Source organism: Vulpes lagopus, chromosome 11 (genome assembly GCF_018345385.1).
Source record: "Vulpes lagopus strain Blue_001 chromosome 11, ASM1834538v1, whole genome shotgun sequence".
Lineage (NCBI taxonomy): Eukaryota > Metazoa > Chordata > Mammalia > Carnivora > Canidae > Vulpes > Vulpes lagopus.
The window spans coordinates 100,391,323-100,408,872 of NC_054834.1; the positions used below are offsets into that span (position 1 = coordinate 100,391,323).

At 44.3% G+C, this 17,550-nt stretch overlaps 1 protein-coding gene and 1 pseudogene across 4 annotated transcripts; one reads left to right on the top strand and one right to left on the bottom strand.

Annotated features, from left to right (window-relative positions):
- Positions 1-1,634: 1,634 nt before the first annotated feature.
- Positions 1,635-5,462, bottom strand: LOC121471702 (annotated as a pseudogene).
- Positions 5,438-15,022, top strand: HNRNPA3 (heterogeneous nuclear ribonucleoprotein A3). 4 transcript variants are annotated; one of them, XM_041722085.1, is made up of 11 exons: positions 5,438-5,572; positions 7,576-7,698; positions 7,791-7,937; positions 8,016-8,226; positions 8,445-8,534; positions 8,617-8,709; positions 8,791-8,871; positions 9,259-9,402; positions 10,341-10,463; positions 10,563-10,635; positions 13,418-15,022. In XM_041722085.1, exons 1-10 carry the CDS (start codon positions 5,501-5,503, stop codon positions 10,613-10,615), a joined length of 1,137 nt encoding a protein of 378 aa, XP_041578019.1. In that variant the 5' UTR covers positions 5,438-5,500; the 3' UTR covers positions 10,616-10,635; positions 13,418-15,022. The 4 variants fall into 4 exon arrangements, with proteins under 4 accessions (XP_041578019.1, XP_041578018.1, XP_041578020.1 ...); XM_041722084.1 differs by lacking the exon at positions 13,418-15,022 and adding an exon at positions 10,728-12,733; XM_041722086.1 differs by lacking the exon at positions 13,418-15,022 and adding an exon at positions 10,728-12,733 and having other exon boundaries at positions 9,259-9,399.
- Positions 15,023-17,550: the final 2,528 nt, after the last annotated feature.

A 17,550-nucleotide genomic window follows, 5' to 3' on the forward strand; every position in this document is an offset into this window, starting at 1 on the left:
TGTCCTGTGGCCTAAGCAAAGTCCTTTCAGACCCTCAGTTGCCAGCACTGCGGCACGGGGCCTAGTTGTATACCTGGCCCCTGAAGAGAAACGTGCCATGGGCAATCCACAGGGCCTTCAGCCATCCTGTAGTTGGAGGCACCACAGTAGGCGACGTGAGTCTTTCCATCATTCTAAGGAGATCTCGGGGAGCGTGGCGTACCCCTGCCGAGCCCTGCCCAGCCCTGCTGCCAACTGGCGGTGTGGCCTGAAGAAAATCAGGTGTTTGCGATCCTCGGTTCCCTTCTTGCAAGATGGTCACACGCTCATACCTTGCCCAAGCTCTGAAGCTAATCAGAAGCAGAAGGACGGCTGGAGGCAACGTGGTTCCATGAGAAGCCCTCCCAGGAGGCCTTGAGAGCCGAAGTTGGAGGAAACTACTCTCTGCATTGCTTCCTTTTGGGAATCTCAACATTCAAACTGCACAAGATTCGGCTTTCCACTTTTTGAAGAAGGGCATCAGAAATGCCTTGATCAGGCCAGCACAAAGGGAGCAGGCTGCTAAAGAGGCCAGGACACCAAATTCAGAAGAGGCATGTCATGTACACGAACGGAATGGGGATACCAGATACCGAAAGAAGGGTCGTTTGCATCAGCAAAGCCAGCAAGCGCAACTGCTCTTCCTGAAGCCTGTGGGTTCTGCTGCCACAGGGAACATGGGGACGGGGCAAAAGGACTGCCAAGTGTGCACGTGCTCACATATGCCCGGTGGGCACGTCACGTGAGGCAGGACCCATGGGACTGCCCCAGGAGCCTTGCACTCCACAGATCAGTCTGCAGGGGGCAACCGGCCCGCGGAATGGGGGCTAGGCTGTAGCTCTCGTAGCTTCACGTCAGATAGTCCAACAATATAGATGGAAGTAGGATTCCAAGTATGGAAAACAAGGGATTATGGCATAGCAAAGCCAAGGAGAAAGGCATGGTTTCCAAACAATTTGCTTTCATCGGACACTGTTGCCTCTCAGACATTTGTATGGAATACCAAAACAGATAAACTCCTAACCAGACAAAATACACTTACATGTGTTTATGTTCACTTGCTTAGAGCTGTACCATTGGTAAAGCACCACCCCACTAAATGAAAATGTTTGAAATCCAACTGTTCAAACATTTCTATAGTGTTTGCTGGACAATGGTCTGGAATTTGATAAAAGCAGCTGACAATTATCAAAGAAGCATTTTGGCCATCTTAGTAAAAGAATCATAGTTCTTAACTCTTCCAGGTCACAGCCCCCTTTGAAAACTTGCTGGTGATGGATCCTCATTCCCCAAAAATGCACACTCCCACTATTTCTGCATACAATTTCAAGGAGTTTAGGGGGATCTCCAACTTCAATCCAAGGTTCCCAGGTTCAAAATCCAAGAACTGGGCAATTGCTAACTTTTCATACAACTCAAAAAAACCCCATTTATAAACAATAATCATTCCTTACGTACATACAAATGCTTTATACTTCACAAACATTGATAGGCAGAGGAGGAAACTGAGGCGCAGACAAATTACAGAGTGATTTGCCTAAGGTCACTCGGCCAGCTGGTGGCTAGGCCTGGAAGCAAACCCAGCTCTTCCGACTCCGGGGCTTGTCTCCCCATCCTGGAGTTGCCGCCAGAGCTCCCACCCCTCACTAAGGGGGCATAAGGAGAAAAAGGCAAAGTAGAAAGCCCACCACCAACCACCCCCCGGTTCCTTCTTGCTCCCCCAACTGGGTCTGGGCTCGAGTGGCCAGGAGTGCATTGAGGTACTGCAGCCACGTGACCTTGATGAGCTGCAGGTCGCAGAGGGCCCTCACAGTGTAGTCAGGACAGTATGCAGACAAGTGAGCGCCATCGGCTGGCTCTGGCTGCAGGTCGTGGTGGATGGACTAGAGAGAGGACACTGGGGACTGGTGAACTGAGGACAGCGCTGTCAGGGCAGACACTCTGTAGTAGGTGAAGGCTCCATTCTCGAACTTCAGGCCCTCTTTCCTGATCTCCACCTCAACCCTGCCCTGCAGGATGAGAATGAATTAATGCACCGGCTGGCTACCCTGGTACAGGTAATGGTGTGCAGCCAGATGATTGCTCTCGTCAAACCTCACTTCCTGGTTGACGCTGGGATGCTTCAGCAGGTGCAGGACCTTCTCGGAGATTCACAGGGGGCTGAATACATCCACCTCTCGAGACAGGAAGCGCTGGGTGGCCAAGAGCAGCTGAGGTGAGATTTTCACTTTATATTCATCGTCAGACACCTTTTTTTTTTTTAAATTTATTTATGATAGTCACACACAGAGAGAGAGAGAGAGAGAGAGAGAGAGGCAGAGACACAGGCAGAGGGAGAAGCAGGCTCCATGCACTGGGAGCCCGATGTGGGATTCGATCCCAGGTCTCCAGGATCACGCCCTGGGCCACAGGCAGGTACCAAACCGCTGTGCCACCCAGGGATCCCCCATCGTCAGACACCTTGAACAAGAATTCCATGAATTCCTTTTTTCGACGGAAAGGGGCACTCAGAGGAGCAGGCTTCTTCCTGACGGTGGCATCTCGATAGTCCTCAGACTCATTCAGGATCTCAGACTTGATGATCTCCTCAATGACTCCTCCAGGGTGACGAGGCCCAGCACCTCGTAGAAGGGGTCACCTTCACCCTCGTTCACCTTCTGCACGATGGCCAGGTGAGACTTCCCTCGTTTGAACTCCTCCAGGACGGCGTCCAGCTTGGTGTCGTTGAAGACGAAGCGGAGCGGATGGTTGTAAAAGCGGGTGATGGTGCTGAGCGGCGTGCAGTCTCCGGGATCCACGAAGGCCAAGTCCTTGAGGTACAGCATGTCCACGATGTTGGAGCGCTCCTCCTCCTACGCCGGGACGCGCGTGTGGCCGCTCTGCATGATGCTGGCCAGGACGCCGAAGTCCAGCACGGTGCCGGCCGCGGAGGAGGAGGCGGCGCCGCCCTGGGCCTGGGCCTGGGAGTGGCGGGGGCTGCTGGCGCTGGCGGCGCTGGTGCGGGGCCTGCAGCTGAGCGCGCTGGCGCCCCCCAAGGTGCAGGTGCTGCGCGAGAGCGGCACAGAGGTCAAGCGTGCGGCGCCGGGCTGGCTGCGCCCTGGCCGTGCTGCTGACCCTGCCAGTGGCGCTGCCCGTGGGCCAGCTGCTGGAGCTGGCGGCGGGGCCGGGCGGCTGCGCGAGCGTGTACTGGAGCTGGCCTGTGGGGCGGCCACCCCTACAGCGACCTCAGCGAGGGCGTGCTGCGCTGTCGGACCGTGGAGGATGTGCTCACGCCGCTCGAGGACTGCTTCATGCTGGACGTCGGCGTCCTGGCCAGCATCACGCAGAGCGGCCACACGCGCATCCCGGCGTAGGAGGAGGAGCGCTCCAACATCGTGGACATGCTGTACCTCAAGGACTCGGCCTTCGTGGATCCCGGACGAGCCCCCAAATGTTGTGCCCGAGATCGCGAATCCGAGAAACCACCGAGGAGCCGACACCGATGCAAACACACGAGGGCTTATTTACAAGCTCGAGCCTGGGTCCAAGTATACCCGACGTAGCGGAGCAGGGACTTGGACCCCGAGACTGAGAGACGTAGCAGCTTTATAGGGCACAGTGGCCAATGGGATTTGCAGAAAGTTGCACAGTCATGTCGGTCCACACACAGGTGGCCAACTGAATTACATCTTACCCTATATCCCTTTGAGCTGGCCTATTACTTTGGTCAGATTTGGCGCGCAGTTTTGGCGGGCACAAGGCAGGGTTACATTGTTATGAGCCGATTTCTGATTATGGTGTGCCCTGGGCTTGACTAGGGCGGGGCAGTGCCCTAAGCAATAAGCAGGTCAGCCTATCACTGAGCCGATTTCTTTTCTTTTTTCTTTTTTTTTAAATTTATGATAGGCACACAGTGAGAGAGAGGCAGAGACACAGGCAGAGGGAGAAGCAGGCTCCATGCACCGGGAGCCCTACGTGGGATTCGATCCCGGGTCTCCAGGATCGGGCCCTGGGCCAAAGGCAGGCGCTAAACCTCTCTGCCACCCAGGGATCCCTGAGCCGATTTCTGATTAGGGTGTGCCCCGAGTTTGACTAGGGTGGGGCAGTGCCCTAAGCAGGCCGGCACAAGGCGGGTGCAGCACAAAATGGAGTCAGTCCTGCTCTGCTTGTCCAGGAGTAGGGGATTTTTGTTAAATTTCCTGGGTCCCACAATTTCATTTCCAGTCTTCCCAATTCAAAAAGAAGGCTTGATCAATTCAAAAGGAGCTGCTCTTATTGGACTGCTACGTTCACAGAGCTTTTTTTTTTTTGTTAAGATTTTATCTATTGGAGAGAGACGCAGAGATACACAGGCAGAGGGAGAAGCAGGCTCCCTTTGGGGATCCTGACGCGGGGCTGGATCCCAGGACCCCGAGGTCACGACCTGAGCCGCCCAGGCGCCCGAAATACAGAGCATTTCTAAGCAGGGAAGGGAGACGGGTCAATTAGGGTCACGTTGATCAGAACCTTTGTTTTCACTATGGATCCGTGGGTTATGAATTTACAGCTCTCACGGGGTTGGAGATCACCTAATCTCACCATTTTCAGGACAACTAAAACTCACTGAGGTTGAATGATGTAAAATTACTCGGGCAGATCAAGAAAGGTTTATTGCATCTCCCCCCCACCCCCAGCTCTTGATCTCGCTCGTTATACTTCAAGACCACGTTGGAAACATGAAGATAAAAACCAGTCGCGCAGCAGCAGCCTTATGTGGCCCTCCTTTTCAGAAGTCTTGTAAACCGGTCCTTTTAATCTACGAGATTCGCGAGAACAGCTGCTTCGGCTCTTTGCAGCGCCCAGCTGTGCCTCGGCTCCAGAGGGAGCGCGCGCCCCGAGCTGCCCCGGCGGCCCCGCGGCCTTCCCCAGGTGCCCGGGATTCCCGCGGGGCGCGGGCGCGGGGATGCTCGGCGCGGGCCTCGCAGGCCCGGCCCCTGGAAACAGGTGCGGGGAGGCCGGGGCGGGGGCCGCCCCGCAGCCCTAATGTCCAGGAGACGACAGTGCGGCTTGCTTCGGGGACGGGGACGCAACCACGTCGCCACCGAGCACCGGGAGGCCCCCCCGGGGGGGGGGAGGGGAGGGGTACGCGAGAAGAAAGAGAAAGGCCCTGCTCCCCGGTGACGCGCGGTCACGAGGCGTCCTCCCGACGTGGGCGCTCACCATTGGCGGACTCCGAGCCGACGTCCCCGCGGCAGCCCGGGCGCGAACGGCGGAAAGGGCGGCACCGCGCGGCCGGTCGGCGAGGCGCGCGCGCTCCCGCGGCCCGCCCCGCCCCCGCTCCCCGCCCGCCAATCCGCTCGCCCGTTCTCGCTTCGCGCCCAGTCGGCCACGCCCCCTCCCCGGCTCCGCCCCGCCCCCGCCAGGACGGCGGCGCGCGGAAAGGGCGTCACGTGACGGCTGGCCCCGCCTCTTCCTCTCGGTCCCATATTGAACTCGAGTTGGAAGAGGCGAGTCCGGTCTCAAAATGGAGGTAAAACCGCCGCCCGGTCGCCCCCAGCCCGACTCCGGCCGTCGCCGCCGCCGCCGGGGGGAGGAGGTATTAGGGGGAGAGCGGGGGGTTGCTGGGTAGTGGCCGGCGTGGGGGGGGGCCTAGCTCCGTGGGAGCGGGGAGGCCGGGTGGACGGGATCGGCCGTCCCGCGCTCTGCGTTGAGCCGGGCGGTGGGGGGGGGAGGGGAGCGGGCCCCGGACGCCTTCTCGGGGCCCTTCGCCCTCCTCGCCTTCTCCTTCGGCTACACAGGTGGCCCCTCGGAGGCGCTGCGTGGCCGGGGAGGCCTGGGGCGGGAGGGAGCCGGCCCGCCGGCCGCGCGGCCTCGGAAGGGAGGCCGAGGGCGGCATGGCGGGCCCTGGCGGGAGCGGTTGGGAGGAGGCGGTGGGGGAGGGGAGGGGACGAGCAGTCACATCCGGGCGAGCGGGCGGGCGGGCGGCGGCCACATTGACATTGATCCGCTGCCGCGTTACGAAATGGCGCATTGGGCCGCAATGGCCGCCGCCTCGCTCCGCCGCCGGGAGAGCGCGCGCGGGATTGGAAGGCGGCGGGAGGCGGCGGCCCGGCCCCGGATGCCGCAAATAGCCTCGGATCCCCGGGCCTGGTGTCTCCGCCGAAGTGGGGCCGGCGCGTTTCCAGTCCTTTCAGCTCTCCCTCAGGCCGACCAGAATTTTAATTTCTCCTGTTTTTTTTTTTTTTTTTTTGGTTTTGTTTTTTGTTTTTTTCTTCACAGCACCCAGTTGACAGGACGCAGTTTTGTCTTTTTTTTAAATTAAAGTTCTCTGCTTTAAAAATACTTCCTGATGTGCTATTCTAGCTAAAGTCCTTAGAATTATCCGTCTCTTCGCGCCATTGTGGGGCGGCTCTGGTTGTGGTTTCTTGGATTTTTGTGTGTCCAGAGGACTGCAACCACAGTTGAATTTTTCATGTGTCTGAGGTGACTTGATGTGGGTTACAATTTTGGGGGGGGGGGTCACCTTTATGTATGTTTTCTCCGTTGAGCGTGATTAACACAAGATTCTGGAAAAGAGGCGTGGAGTGAATTGATGAAGTGAATTGATGCGTTAGGCCATTAATCATTTGACGTTTTTTTCTAGCGCGTGACAGTCTTTTCCTATTAAATGCCTTAACATCTCCACTTTGGAAGACACACGAAGACCTTAGAATGTAAATGTGAGCCCCTTTATTTAAGGACTTTGGATGAACTCTACCTAATGCATGCGTTCAATGGCAGTTGCTGGAACTTCTAGAGGAGCTAGTTCAGTTGCAAACAATTCAGGCCGTATCTTCATTTAAATCTCAGTTTCTGTTTTCCATTCTTGTCAAAAAGTACATCCTATATTTAATACAAGTTACGATTTGCCGTTTTTGTGACCCTGTAACGTGTTCTTGGCGTTTTTGCTGTGTGATACAAGTGCAAATAGGTGATTTTTACTAGCATGTAACCTAAACCATAAGTTGGCTACAGAAAGCTATTAAAGATAATGGTGGGTTTCTTTTTGTAGTTTTTTGGGGGGGGGAATGCTGGGTTAGCCTTTGAAGAATACCTGTTTTAAGCTCATGATTTGTTTGAAACTGATGAATTTTTTAAGAATTTTTTTGCCTAGAATCTTCAGTTCTATACTTCACAGTTTTGTGGTTTAAAATTAAATGCTGGAAGTGTAGCCTGATGAGGGAAGATGTGAAAAGTGGCACGGTTGGAACACTTCTGCAGCACTTTGGTTTCGTAAAGAACAATCTGTCAGTAGCAACTTGAAAGGAATCTGTCCTCATACTTTTAGTTGTCTGAAGTTTAGGGACTTTTGATTCTGGAATTTTCTTGGACTTAACTGTAGTTGAAGGGATGTTGGCACTTGAAAGGCTGGCTGTAGATTTTGGGGAGTTATTGTGGTACCTTTAATCAGTTGATGTGATCTCACTCCAGTGTTTAATTGAACAAAGTGTTAATGGTACAGGAATTTGATGCTGAGCTTATTTGTAGCAGACTAAACACTTGTGCATTCCAGCAATTTACCTGCTAAAAGAAATCATTAAAATGTATTTGTTTTCTCAGGGCCATGATCCAAAGGAACCCGAGCAGTTGAGAAAACTGTTTATTGGTGGTTTGAGCTTTGAAACTACGGATGATAGTTTAAGAGAACATTTTGAAAAATGGGGCACACTTACAGATTGTGTGGTGAGTTACTAAAGGAACAAAAAAAGGTTATTAGAGGGATATAGGACCTGTACCAGATGTATTTCACTACTTTAAAATTTTTGTTTTTGTAGGTAATGAGAGACCCCCAAACAAAACGTTCCAGGGGTTTTGGTTTTGTGACTTACTCTTGTGTTGAAGAGGTGGATGCAGCAATGTGTGCCCGACCACACAAGGTTGATGGGCGTGTAGTGGAACCAAAGAGAGCTGTTTCTAGAGAGGTACTTTTTTAACATTACTTTATGTAATATGAGAGATTCTTGGAGAATTTGGTTTTTGACTTTTTTTTTCATTTATAGGATTCTGTAAAGCCTGGTGCCCATCTAACAGTGAAGAAAATTTTTGTTGGTGGTATTAAAGAAGATACAGAAGAATATAATTTGAGAGACTACTTTGAAAAGTATGGCAAAATTGAAACCATAGAAGTTATGGAAGACCGGCAGAGTGGAAAAAAGAGAGGATTTGCTTTTGTAACTTTTGATGATCATGATACAGTTGATAAAATTGTTGGTAAGTAGACGTTGATTGGAACTTGATTGAGAAAACAGAAAAGGTCTCTGTGCTGTGTTAGATTTGCAAATTGCTTAATCGTTAGAACACTCCCTCATTCTCAGTCACTTAAATATTTTAATGAATTATGTACTGATAAAGGTTTTCATTTATTTATATGTGCTTTTCCAAACATCAAATAACTTCTGTTTGTTTGTTTGATTAAAAAAAAAATTTAGTTCAGAAATACCACACTATTAATGGGCATAATTGTGAAGTGAAAAAGGCCCTTTCTAAACAAGAGATGCAGTCTGCTGGATCGCAAAGAGGTGAGTAGTACAATATATACAGATACAGTAGTATGAGTGGCATTTGTAAGGTTTTTAAAACTCTCCCTTGCCCATGTTAAAGGTCGTGGAGGTGGATCTGGCAACTTCATGGGTCGTGGAGGAAACTTTGGAGGTGGTGGTAATTTTGGCCGTGGTGGAAACTTTGGTGGAAGAGGTAAGAGTTATCTTTCAACATGTCTACTTTAAATTTATTGGTAAATTGTATATTTTTAATTCATTCCTTGTTTTTCCTCAGGAGGCTATGGTGGTGGAGGTGGTGGCAGCAGAGGTAGTTATGGAGGAGGTGATGGTGGATATAATGGATTTGGAGGTGATGGTAAGTTTTTAATAGATGTTTAATATTTTGACTTTGTTTTTGTACTTTATTGAAAGTTATGTATTTGTTTATATTTTAATTTCAGTTAAAATTTGCATGGTTAACCATTAAAGTATGCTTCTGAACTAAAACATGGGAAGACTAGATTTTTTCCCCTAAATTTGAAACATTAGCTGGGTCTTTCATGGCCAATAACATTTATTGTACTAACATTTGAACTAGATTGTCTGTCTTGGGAGACTGTTTACTATTTTTTCTTAGTGAACTTTAATTCCCAAAAATTAAAACGATTTTTAAGTTAATTGATAGCCACATAAATTAGAATTTAAACTTGAATTTACACATTTATGTTTTTGTTGACTTTTCTCCCCCCCTTTTTTTCTTTAGGTGGCAACTATGGTGGTGGTCCTGGTTATAGTAGTAGAGGAGGCTATGGTGGTGGTGGACCAGGATATGGAAATCAAGGAGGCGGATATGGTGGTGGTGGTGGAGGATACGATGGTTACAATGAAGGAGGAAATTTTGGAGGTGGTAAGCTTTCACTTGTTTTAAATATTCAAAATCGTTCATAGTTATTACAGTGTTAAAGTGTGTTAAAATGCAGCTTTTGGTTATTGTAATATTATAAAATACTCAAATGATGGGTGATTTAACTGAATTTTCTTGCTTTGCTGGCCATTTATCAAATTGGTAAAATGTGTTTACTTTTTATATAATTGAAATGGATGTTTATTTTTCAGTATTTATTGCCAGAATTTTATTTAATTTTAGGCACTTTTAAATGGGAACTTCAAATTAAATGCAGACATCTTGAAATGAATATAGGGTGTTGTCTGGAGTTTAGGGGACACAGAAATACTTGGAATTTTAATGTCTAGTATATTTTAGACAGCAAGTTTGCATTATTCCATGGTATTTGCAGATAAAGAGCTTTGTTATGGATGCACTGAGTTTTGTTGGGGTGTATTAATGTTTGAACAAGGTGGGTTTTTTTTTTTTTTTTTTTTAATTCTATGTCCAATGTGAGCATCAACTCATGACCCCAAGATCAAGAGTTGCATGGTCTCCCTGCTGAGCCAGCCAGGAAGATTTTTTTTAATAGCCAATTTAGGATACCTTCTTTGTCATTGATTTAAAAGTTGTGTTACGTCCAAATGAGAGTGACTCAAGCATAGTTTTGATGGTGTTGAAGGCAAGAATGTGAACTAGGATATTGGCATCTGATGTGGACAAAAGATGGCACCTATCTATGCTCTTCTGTTCACTCTGTTTTCCCTTTCTTAATGCCTGAGGTCTGCTAGTGTGGGCTTCTGTTGTGGAGTCCGTAGTTCTATAAACTGTTTTTGAAGGTTTGCATTGTAAGTGTCCTAGAGTGTGCTGTTATGATTTATGGAAAGATAATAGGTGCATACATTAAAAATGAAAATAATTGTTTAGGTTAACCACAAATAAAACTTCTGTAATTTCAGGTAACTATGGTGGTGGTGGGAACTATAATGATTTTGGAAATTATAGTGGACAACAGCAATCAAATTATGGACCCATGAAAGGGGGCAGTTTTGGTGGAAGAAGCTCGGGCAGTCCCTATGGTGGTAAGTAATTTTTTTTTCCTTTCGTTAAAATTTTTCTCTGACTTCTTAATTTAAAAATAAAAACTTCTAAACATATTTTTAAAATCTATGTATTTCTAGGTGGTTATGGATCTGGTGGTGGAAGTGGTGGATATGGTAGCAGAAGGTTCTAAAAAATTTTCAGAAGAAAAGGGTAGGTATCTTTAAAATTTTATCATGATGATAAAGAATATGTGGAACTGTTCACTGAGTGTAATAATTTTTTTATCCTGTATTATTCAACAGGCTACAGTTCTTAGCAGGAGAGAGAGCGAGGAGTTGTCAGGAAAGCTGCAGGTTACTTTGAGACAGTCGTCCCAAATGCATTAGAGGAACTGTAAAAATCTGCCACAGGAGGAACGATGATCCATAGTCAGAAAAGTTACTGCAGCTTAAACAGGAAACCCTTCTTGTTCAGGACTGTCATAGCCACAGTTTGCAAAAAGTGCAGCTATTGATTAATGCAATGTAGTGTCAATTAGATGTACATTCCTGAGGTCTTTTATCTGTTGTAGCTTTGTCTTTTTCTTTTTCTTTTCATTACATCAGGTATATTGCCCTGTAAATTGTGGTAGTGGTACCAGGAATAAAAAATTAAGGAATTTTTAACTTTTCAATATTTGTGTAGTTCAGTTTTTCTACATTTTAGTACAGAAACTTTAACAAAATGCAGTTTTGAAGGTGTTTCCTTGTGAGTTAACAAGTAAAGAAGATCATTGTTAATTACTATTTTGTATGAATTTTGCTAAAGTTAACTGTAAAGAAACACCTGCTGACTTGCAGTTTAAGGGGAATCTATTCTCTGCATTTCCAAACCATGAAATGAATGGGCTCTGACATGTGGAGAGAATAGATATTTGTATGTTTGCAATGTGTGTTTTAGATAAATAGAATTGGGTATTTAAATTAGCATATTTGTGAATTTAATAGCATTAAGATTTACCTTCAAATGAAAAAAAATCTCAAAATTCCTATTTGGTTTTTGTGCATTTTCTTTCAAAATGTAATCATATGATTTTAGTGTGTTAGTTTTGCTGAGAGTCCTAGCCGTGTTTAGAACATCTCCATTCTACATTCACCTTGGTCACATGTGAACTGCCATAGTTTTATTTGGGTGTAATGAATGTCTACTGCCCTCTGTTTAAATTTAAATTCTGGAAAGGGGTAGTGGATGTTTTCCCTTTCCCTTAAAAACCATTCTTAAAAACTTCAAAATACAGGACCACTAAGCCTGCTGTGTCTGAGCAAATTAGTGGCTACCCTCTTTTTTCCTTTCTAAAGCACAAGAGGCCCATATGTCTTCAGTTATTTTCCTTGGTTTAATATATATATTTTTTTGATACAAGCTTTCAGAAGCAAGAGAATAAAAATCATGCATTGTTGAACCCTTAACTGGCTGGCATGCTTTCCTGTTTGTACCCTTTATATTTTATTGGATAAAACCAAGGACAGTCCAGATAAAATCCTAAATCATTTACTGCAGTAGAAGTGTAGCACAGTTGCTTAGTACAAGCTTCTCACTTCCCAGAGACCTGAATTCAAATTTGAATAGCCTGAGTTCTTGCTCACTTAAAATCCAAAAGAACACACTGTTATTCCATGTGTATGCTTGAACCTAAATCATGTTGGTATGAGTTAACAGTTTGGTTTGGAAGACCTTGGTTGGGAAGAGTTTCAGATAAGGTCATATATATAAAAAGCAATGTCTACTGTTTTGCGCCAGCTAGTGCTTACAATTTCATTCGAGCCCTAAGTTATGTGCTCCGCTGTTATTCTTTCTTTGGCAGTTGAACGTTGAATTCGAAATTTTTTTGTTTTCAGAAGTACTAAGCAAAACAAGCAATAAAAAGGGGAATGGGGCGTGCTAGTGTTTGAATATGCTCTCTTGTTGCTCTAATTCTGTGCCTCTGTGCATTATTAATATTTGGATGCATGCAATGCCAGCATGGAAATCGGTCTTCACAGATACTGCAGTTTTCCAGAATACACTCACAAACCAATAAATGTAACAGACAACATTCCATTTGTTAATGGACATATGTGAATAAGCAGTGTAGAAAATAGGCTAATATTAGAAAATGGTTAAGTCTTTAACAACTCAAATGTGGTTATATAAATGGACACTGTCAATGTTCATAACTTAAACCTGGGTACCTGGTCAAAGTACTGCTTGGGAAACATTTTATTAAAATTGAGCTAAATTGTCTCAAGTTCTTTTATTCATATAATAAAGGTTGAAGGAATGGGGGAGATTAACATTTCCTGTTTCTATGTTTGTGAAATTGTTTGACACAACCTTGACAGTATCCTTTAATGGCATATGAGGTTAATTGTACTGTTAACAAACTTTCTGTGTTCTGGAACTAGTTTAATAGTGAAATATTTTCAGTAAGTTGATGTTTGCAACCTATAAGCAGGTGAAATCTGTGTATGTGACCTGTTTATAAGTTGTATTAGCTTAGTTCTTGTGAACAGTGTGGAAAAAGTAAGCCATGAGGAGAGCGATTTAACCAGCTTTAAAGGACCTAAGATGTGCATTTTAAGCACAGTCTGGATCAAAGGAGACTCACTAAGACAGGACTTCAGCAGCCTTTTGAGTATGGACAAGTCAGCATAAATAAAGAATGACAAGGCAGCAGCAAGAGCTTCAACTACAGAGAAGTGAAGGCATAAGATACTATGGTGATAGTGAGCAACTTTACAAAAGCTAGTTAAATCTGCTTATTACATCTGAAATATCGAAGAAAGTCTAGCAGGAAGGAGCTCTTCGCCTTTTGGAACATCAATGAGAGATAGTTGCCACAGTCACTAGGTCTAGCATTTAGACCTGCAAGGAAGGGCAATAAGCATTAGGTAAGGCTTGAATTTGAATTTTTTCACTAATTAAAGAGTAATTTTTTGTAAAGCAAGGTAAGAGTAATCTTTTTGATTTGCAGGTTGAATGAGAACCCTACTTGCCTAAATGAGGAATGTCTTTCCTACCATCTTAAATACGAAGGTTTCTGGCTGGGTAAGGTTTGTAGCTCACAGTAAAAGCTGGTGACACCATTTGTTTCCCTACAAATTCATATTACACATTTTGAAACTATTAGGTACATGGGCAAAGTCATTCAGCTGAACACTTTGAGAACCACATCCAACACATTTTAAAGTTTTAGGCCCTGCAACAACCTTGAGTATCTAGTTAGATGTGGCCCCATGTATACAAATCATTGTTGGTGTCTTTAGGGTAGAGTCAATTTTTGATAAGGAGTAATAAGCATGACACTTGTCACAGAAACATTAAGCTGCCAATCCTCATTCTATTAAAAAAAAAAAACACCTTAGAATGAGCGTTAAGAATTGTCAGGTGACACACATAGAAAAATGGTCTTCCTTCAAGTGGCCTCATAAATAATCTTGGATATAAATAAATTCAGGGAATTCTTTGAAGTAATAGGATACCTTTTTGGTTCTTTTTAAAATGAGTTAGCCAGAAGTAGTGGGGGCATAATATGCTAATACTCCCTTTTTAAAAGATTTCCCAAAGAATAATTAAAATATTACTCAGTTACTATTCCAATCAGTTGCTGATTATTCATAAGGGCTATTGATGCCCCAAAAGGGCTTATTAAAAATTGAGCTTGGAGGGGTGCCTGGCTGGTTCAGTTGGTGGTAGAACATGCAACTCTTGCTTGGGTTTAGGAGTTCAAGCCCCACGTTGGGCAAACACTTGAGATGGGCTTACGATGGTTCCTAAATTGCAAAGTTCATACATAAAGACAGGTTTAGTTTGCTGGAGTTTATTCTCAGATAATGACTGGTTGGCTCTGTTTCTGAATCTAAATTAGGACTGAATTTCTACACATGATAGAAGGAAGTGTTAAAGGTAATAGCCTTTAAATACATTATCTTTACAAAGTGGTTTTAGTGTGAAATAAAGATAGGAAACATTTTTTTAAAAGGCATTGTTCTTTACAGTCCATCTCATTTCTTATGAAATAAAGTGATTCTATTTAAATGTAGTTCCACTGTCATTCCTGGAAAATGTGCTCTTCAGTTCATAGCACCAGTAAAAAAAAAAAAAAAAAGTTCGCGTGGGGGGGGGGGTGGTTGAGGCAAACTTCAACTGATTTTGTCAAGCCGTCTCACATGTTACTGTTTCCCATGCTACATTATTTTCAAAAAACCCAAACCAAAAAACTTGATACACACTCGAATCTTAAAGGAGAAAACTGGGTAATAAAGATCATTTGTTAAAGAACTGAACAACTGGAATAGGCTTGTTTTTAAGAGTGCCAGTATGAGTCACAACTTGAAACATTTCTAGTTAAGTATCTTGGAGTTCCAACTGATGTCACAAGTAGTTGAATAAGCAAGGTAATGCAGGAGTGATGTAAGGATTGTTAGCCTATATAATATTCAAAATTACTTTTAAATTTCAATGTTTTATCCTGATTTTTAAGACTTAAGAGGTGGTCTGTAATGGATTCAAATGTTCATTTGTAGTATAATGAAATGTTTACAGAAAGATAACTTTTTCATTAAAATATTTTTAGAAATGTGTGTGTGGTTTTGTTGCTTCACGATGTTCGTGTGATTTTAAACACTAGGTGAATGTTCCATTGGAAGGAACTTTGATGTAGCAATAAGCTTTAAGGATTATGGATTCTGTTTAGTGGAAAACAATACATGACACTAGAAATGGGTATGGAAAAAATAAACGGAAAGCCTATTGATTTGTTTTAAATGCCAATATGTGAGACGCTGGGGTGACATGAGAAATCTGAACTTTTGGGAAAAATAGAGTTAAGGATAGGACGCTTAAGTGACTAAAAGTTGGGAAGAGAGGTGGGTGGGGGTGTGTTTCACATATTGGATGAAATTTTTTTCCCCCAGATAGGCAGCGGATTGGTTGAATCTTGTATGAGGGAGGGCTGGGAGGAAAATAAGGAATTTGGTCAAACTGCAGTGCTGCATTTTAATCCAAATAAAGGTGTGTGATGATCGTTGTGTTACAGTGATCCATTTGTGAGGGTTTTGAGAATTGATCTTTTAGGAAAACTTTGCAGCGTAATTATTTGAATTCTTAGCATTAATAACATTAAATACTTGGGAGTTGAAGCCATGTGAGGAATTTTAGCTGTTTGGATTATAACACATACTATATGCAATGGTTTAAACTCTGTAGCTGTAAGTATAATAGTTGAGTTCCAAAGTAACGGCAAGAGTGGACGTTATTTCTATAAAATATATTTGCCTTTATCCTTACAAAGTGGAAATGAGGCAACAAAAGATTGGAATCTCCTGTGTATTCATGGACTGCAATTAAATCTTGAACATGAGTGATTTGCAAAAGTTCAACCTTGTTAGGTTGATGTAAGTTAGGATTGGATAGAAAGTACCAAGGATAGGGGAAGACTTCAGATTAACAGGTAAAGTATGCCATTTTTGCTTACATTTTTATCAGTTAATGGCAGGGTACATTGAGCTGCATTTAAGTGATGAAGCTTAAGAGGATACCATGCTGAGCCAGCTAGGAAATGTGAATTTGCCCAAGATACTCCATTTGTAAAATATATTGGTAAATGGATAATAAGTACAAGGGTGTTGGTGGCTTTAAAGTACTTTAAAATATGAAGTGGTTAAGTGTCACTACATTTATGTATTATACCCATTATAACTTACAAGGGCCTCTAATCACAAAAATGAGTATCAAATGTTGACTAGTTACACCTGAAATTAAAATACAGGTAATTTTCTCTTTAAAATACATTGCCGGTCTCCATTGTCGATAGAAACGTTGAGTAGATTATCCTTTAACGTACTTGGGAAAATAATTTTGATAGGTGATCTATTTGGATTTAATCACATTTGTCCTCCTATCCTTAATTAGGTATTGGAAAACCGATTATATTACTATATAGCAAATTTTTACAGAATAAGTTTTACGAGCTTGGACAAGTTGCTTGGGGTTTCATTTTTACGCATGCTACACATTGGCAGCTGGTGATGCCAACAGACACCTAGGAATGTTGGTTTTTTTAAAGGATTTTATTCATGAGAGACAGGGAGTCCAGGACAGGCAGAGGGGAGTAGTGGGCACCTGTAGGGAGCCTGATGTGGGATTTGATCCCAGGAGAGATCACGACCTGAGCAGAAGGCAGATTACCAACCACTGAGTGCCTCAAGAATGTTGGCTTCATATACATTAAGTAGAATTACTTAAAACATTACATCAAAAATAGTAATGAAGGGGCACCCAGGTGGCTCAGTTTGCCGTCTTGACTCATTTCAACTCCGGTGGTGATGTCCGCTCGTCCGCTCCCCCCCCCCCCCCCCCCCCCCCCGCATTGGGCTCTGTACTCGCATGGAGCCTGCTTAAGATTCTCTCCCCCTCCCCCCAAATGGTAAAATGCTAAGTTTGATTTAGTAATACACGCTTCAAATATCAAATGAGGCTAGTGGGTCTGACGAGACTTTGAAGTCCTGCGTATGTGGCATTTTGGATTACGACAGCAATCTGATCCGGATTTTTAAGAACAGTACTGTGAATACCATTGCGATTTGTTGTCTGTAGTATTGAAGGAAATGTTAAATTTCACTAAATGTTAGTAACCCCATCAAAAATTTTTTTTAATTTTTTTTTTTTTATTTATTTATGATAGTCACACACAGAGAGAGAGGCAGAGACACAGGCAGAGGGAGAAGCAGGCTCCATGCACCGGGAGCCCGATGTGGGATTCGATCCCGGGTCTCCAGGATCACGCCCTGGGCCAAAGGCAGGCGCTAAACCGCTGCACCACCCAGGGATCCCCCCATCAGAATTTTTATGTTCTGTACACATTAGGAGCTGTTTTTACCTAATTCCTTTTTTGTAAAGTGGAGATTATACCCACCTTCGTTAAATCTGAAAGTTAAGTCTGATAGTTGGCTTAAAGAATTTAATCCGGTGTCTGGTCCATGGTCCCTAAAGATATTTTTGGTAATAATTATGGGTACTAATAGCCCAAGCATACTTAAAATTTAATGGGTGACAATAAAGTTATGCCAATGTCTTAAGTGTTTTTTTCTACTGAAAGTTTTTGTG

Bases quoted from the DNA above. Each gene is read 5' to 3' on its own strand.
- HNRNPA3 (XM_041722085.1), top strand. From the start codon at position 5,501: ATGGAGGTAAAACCGCCGCCCGGTCGCCCCCAGCCCGACTCCGGCCGT. The intron at 8,535-8,616 runs GTGAGTAGTACA...CCCATGTTAAAG, and splicing joins GTCTGCTGGATCGCAAAGAG to GTCGTGGAGGTGGATCTGGC. The intron at 8,872-9,258 runs GTAAGTTTTTAA...TTTTTTCTTTAG, and splicing joins TAATGGATTTGGAGGTGATG to GTGGCAACTATGGTGGTGGT.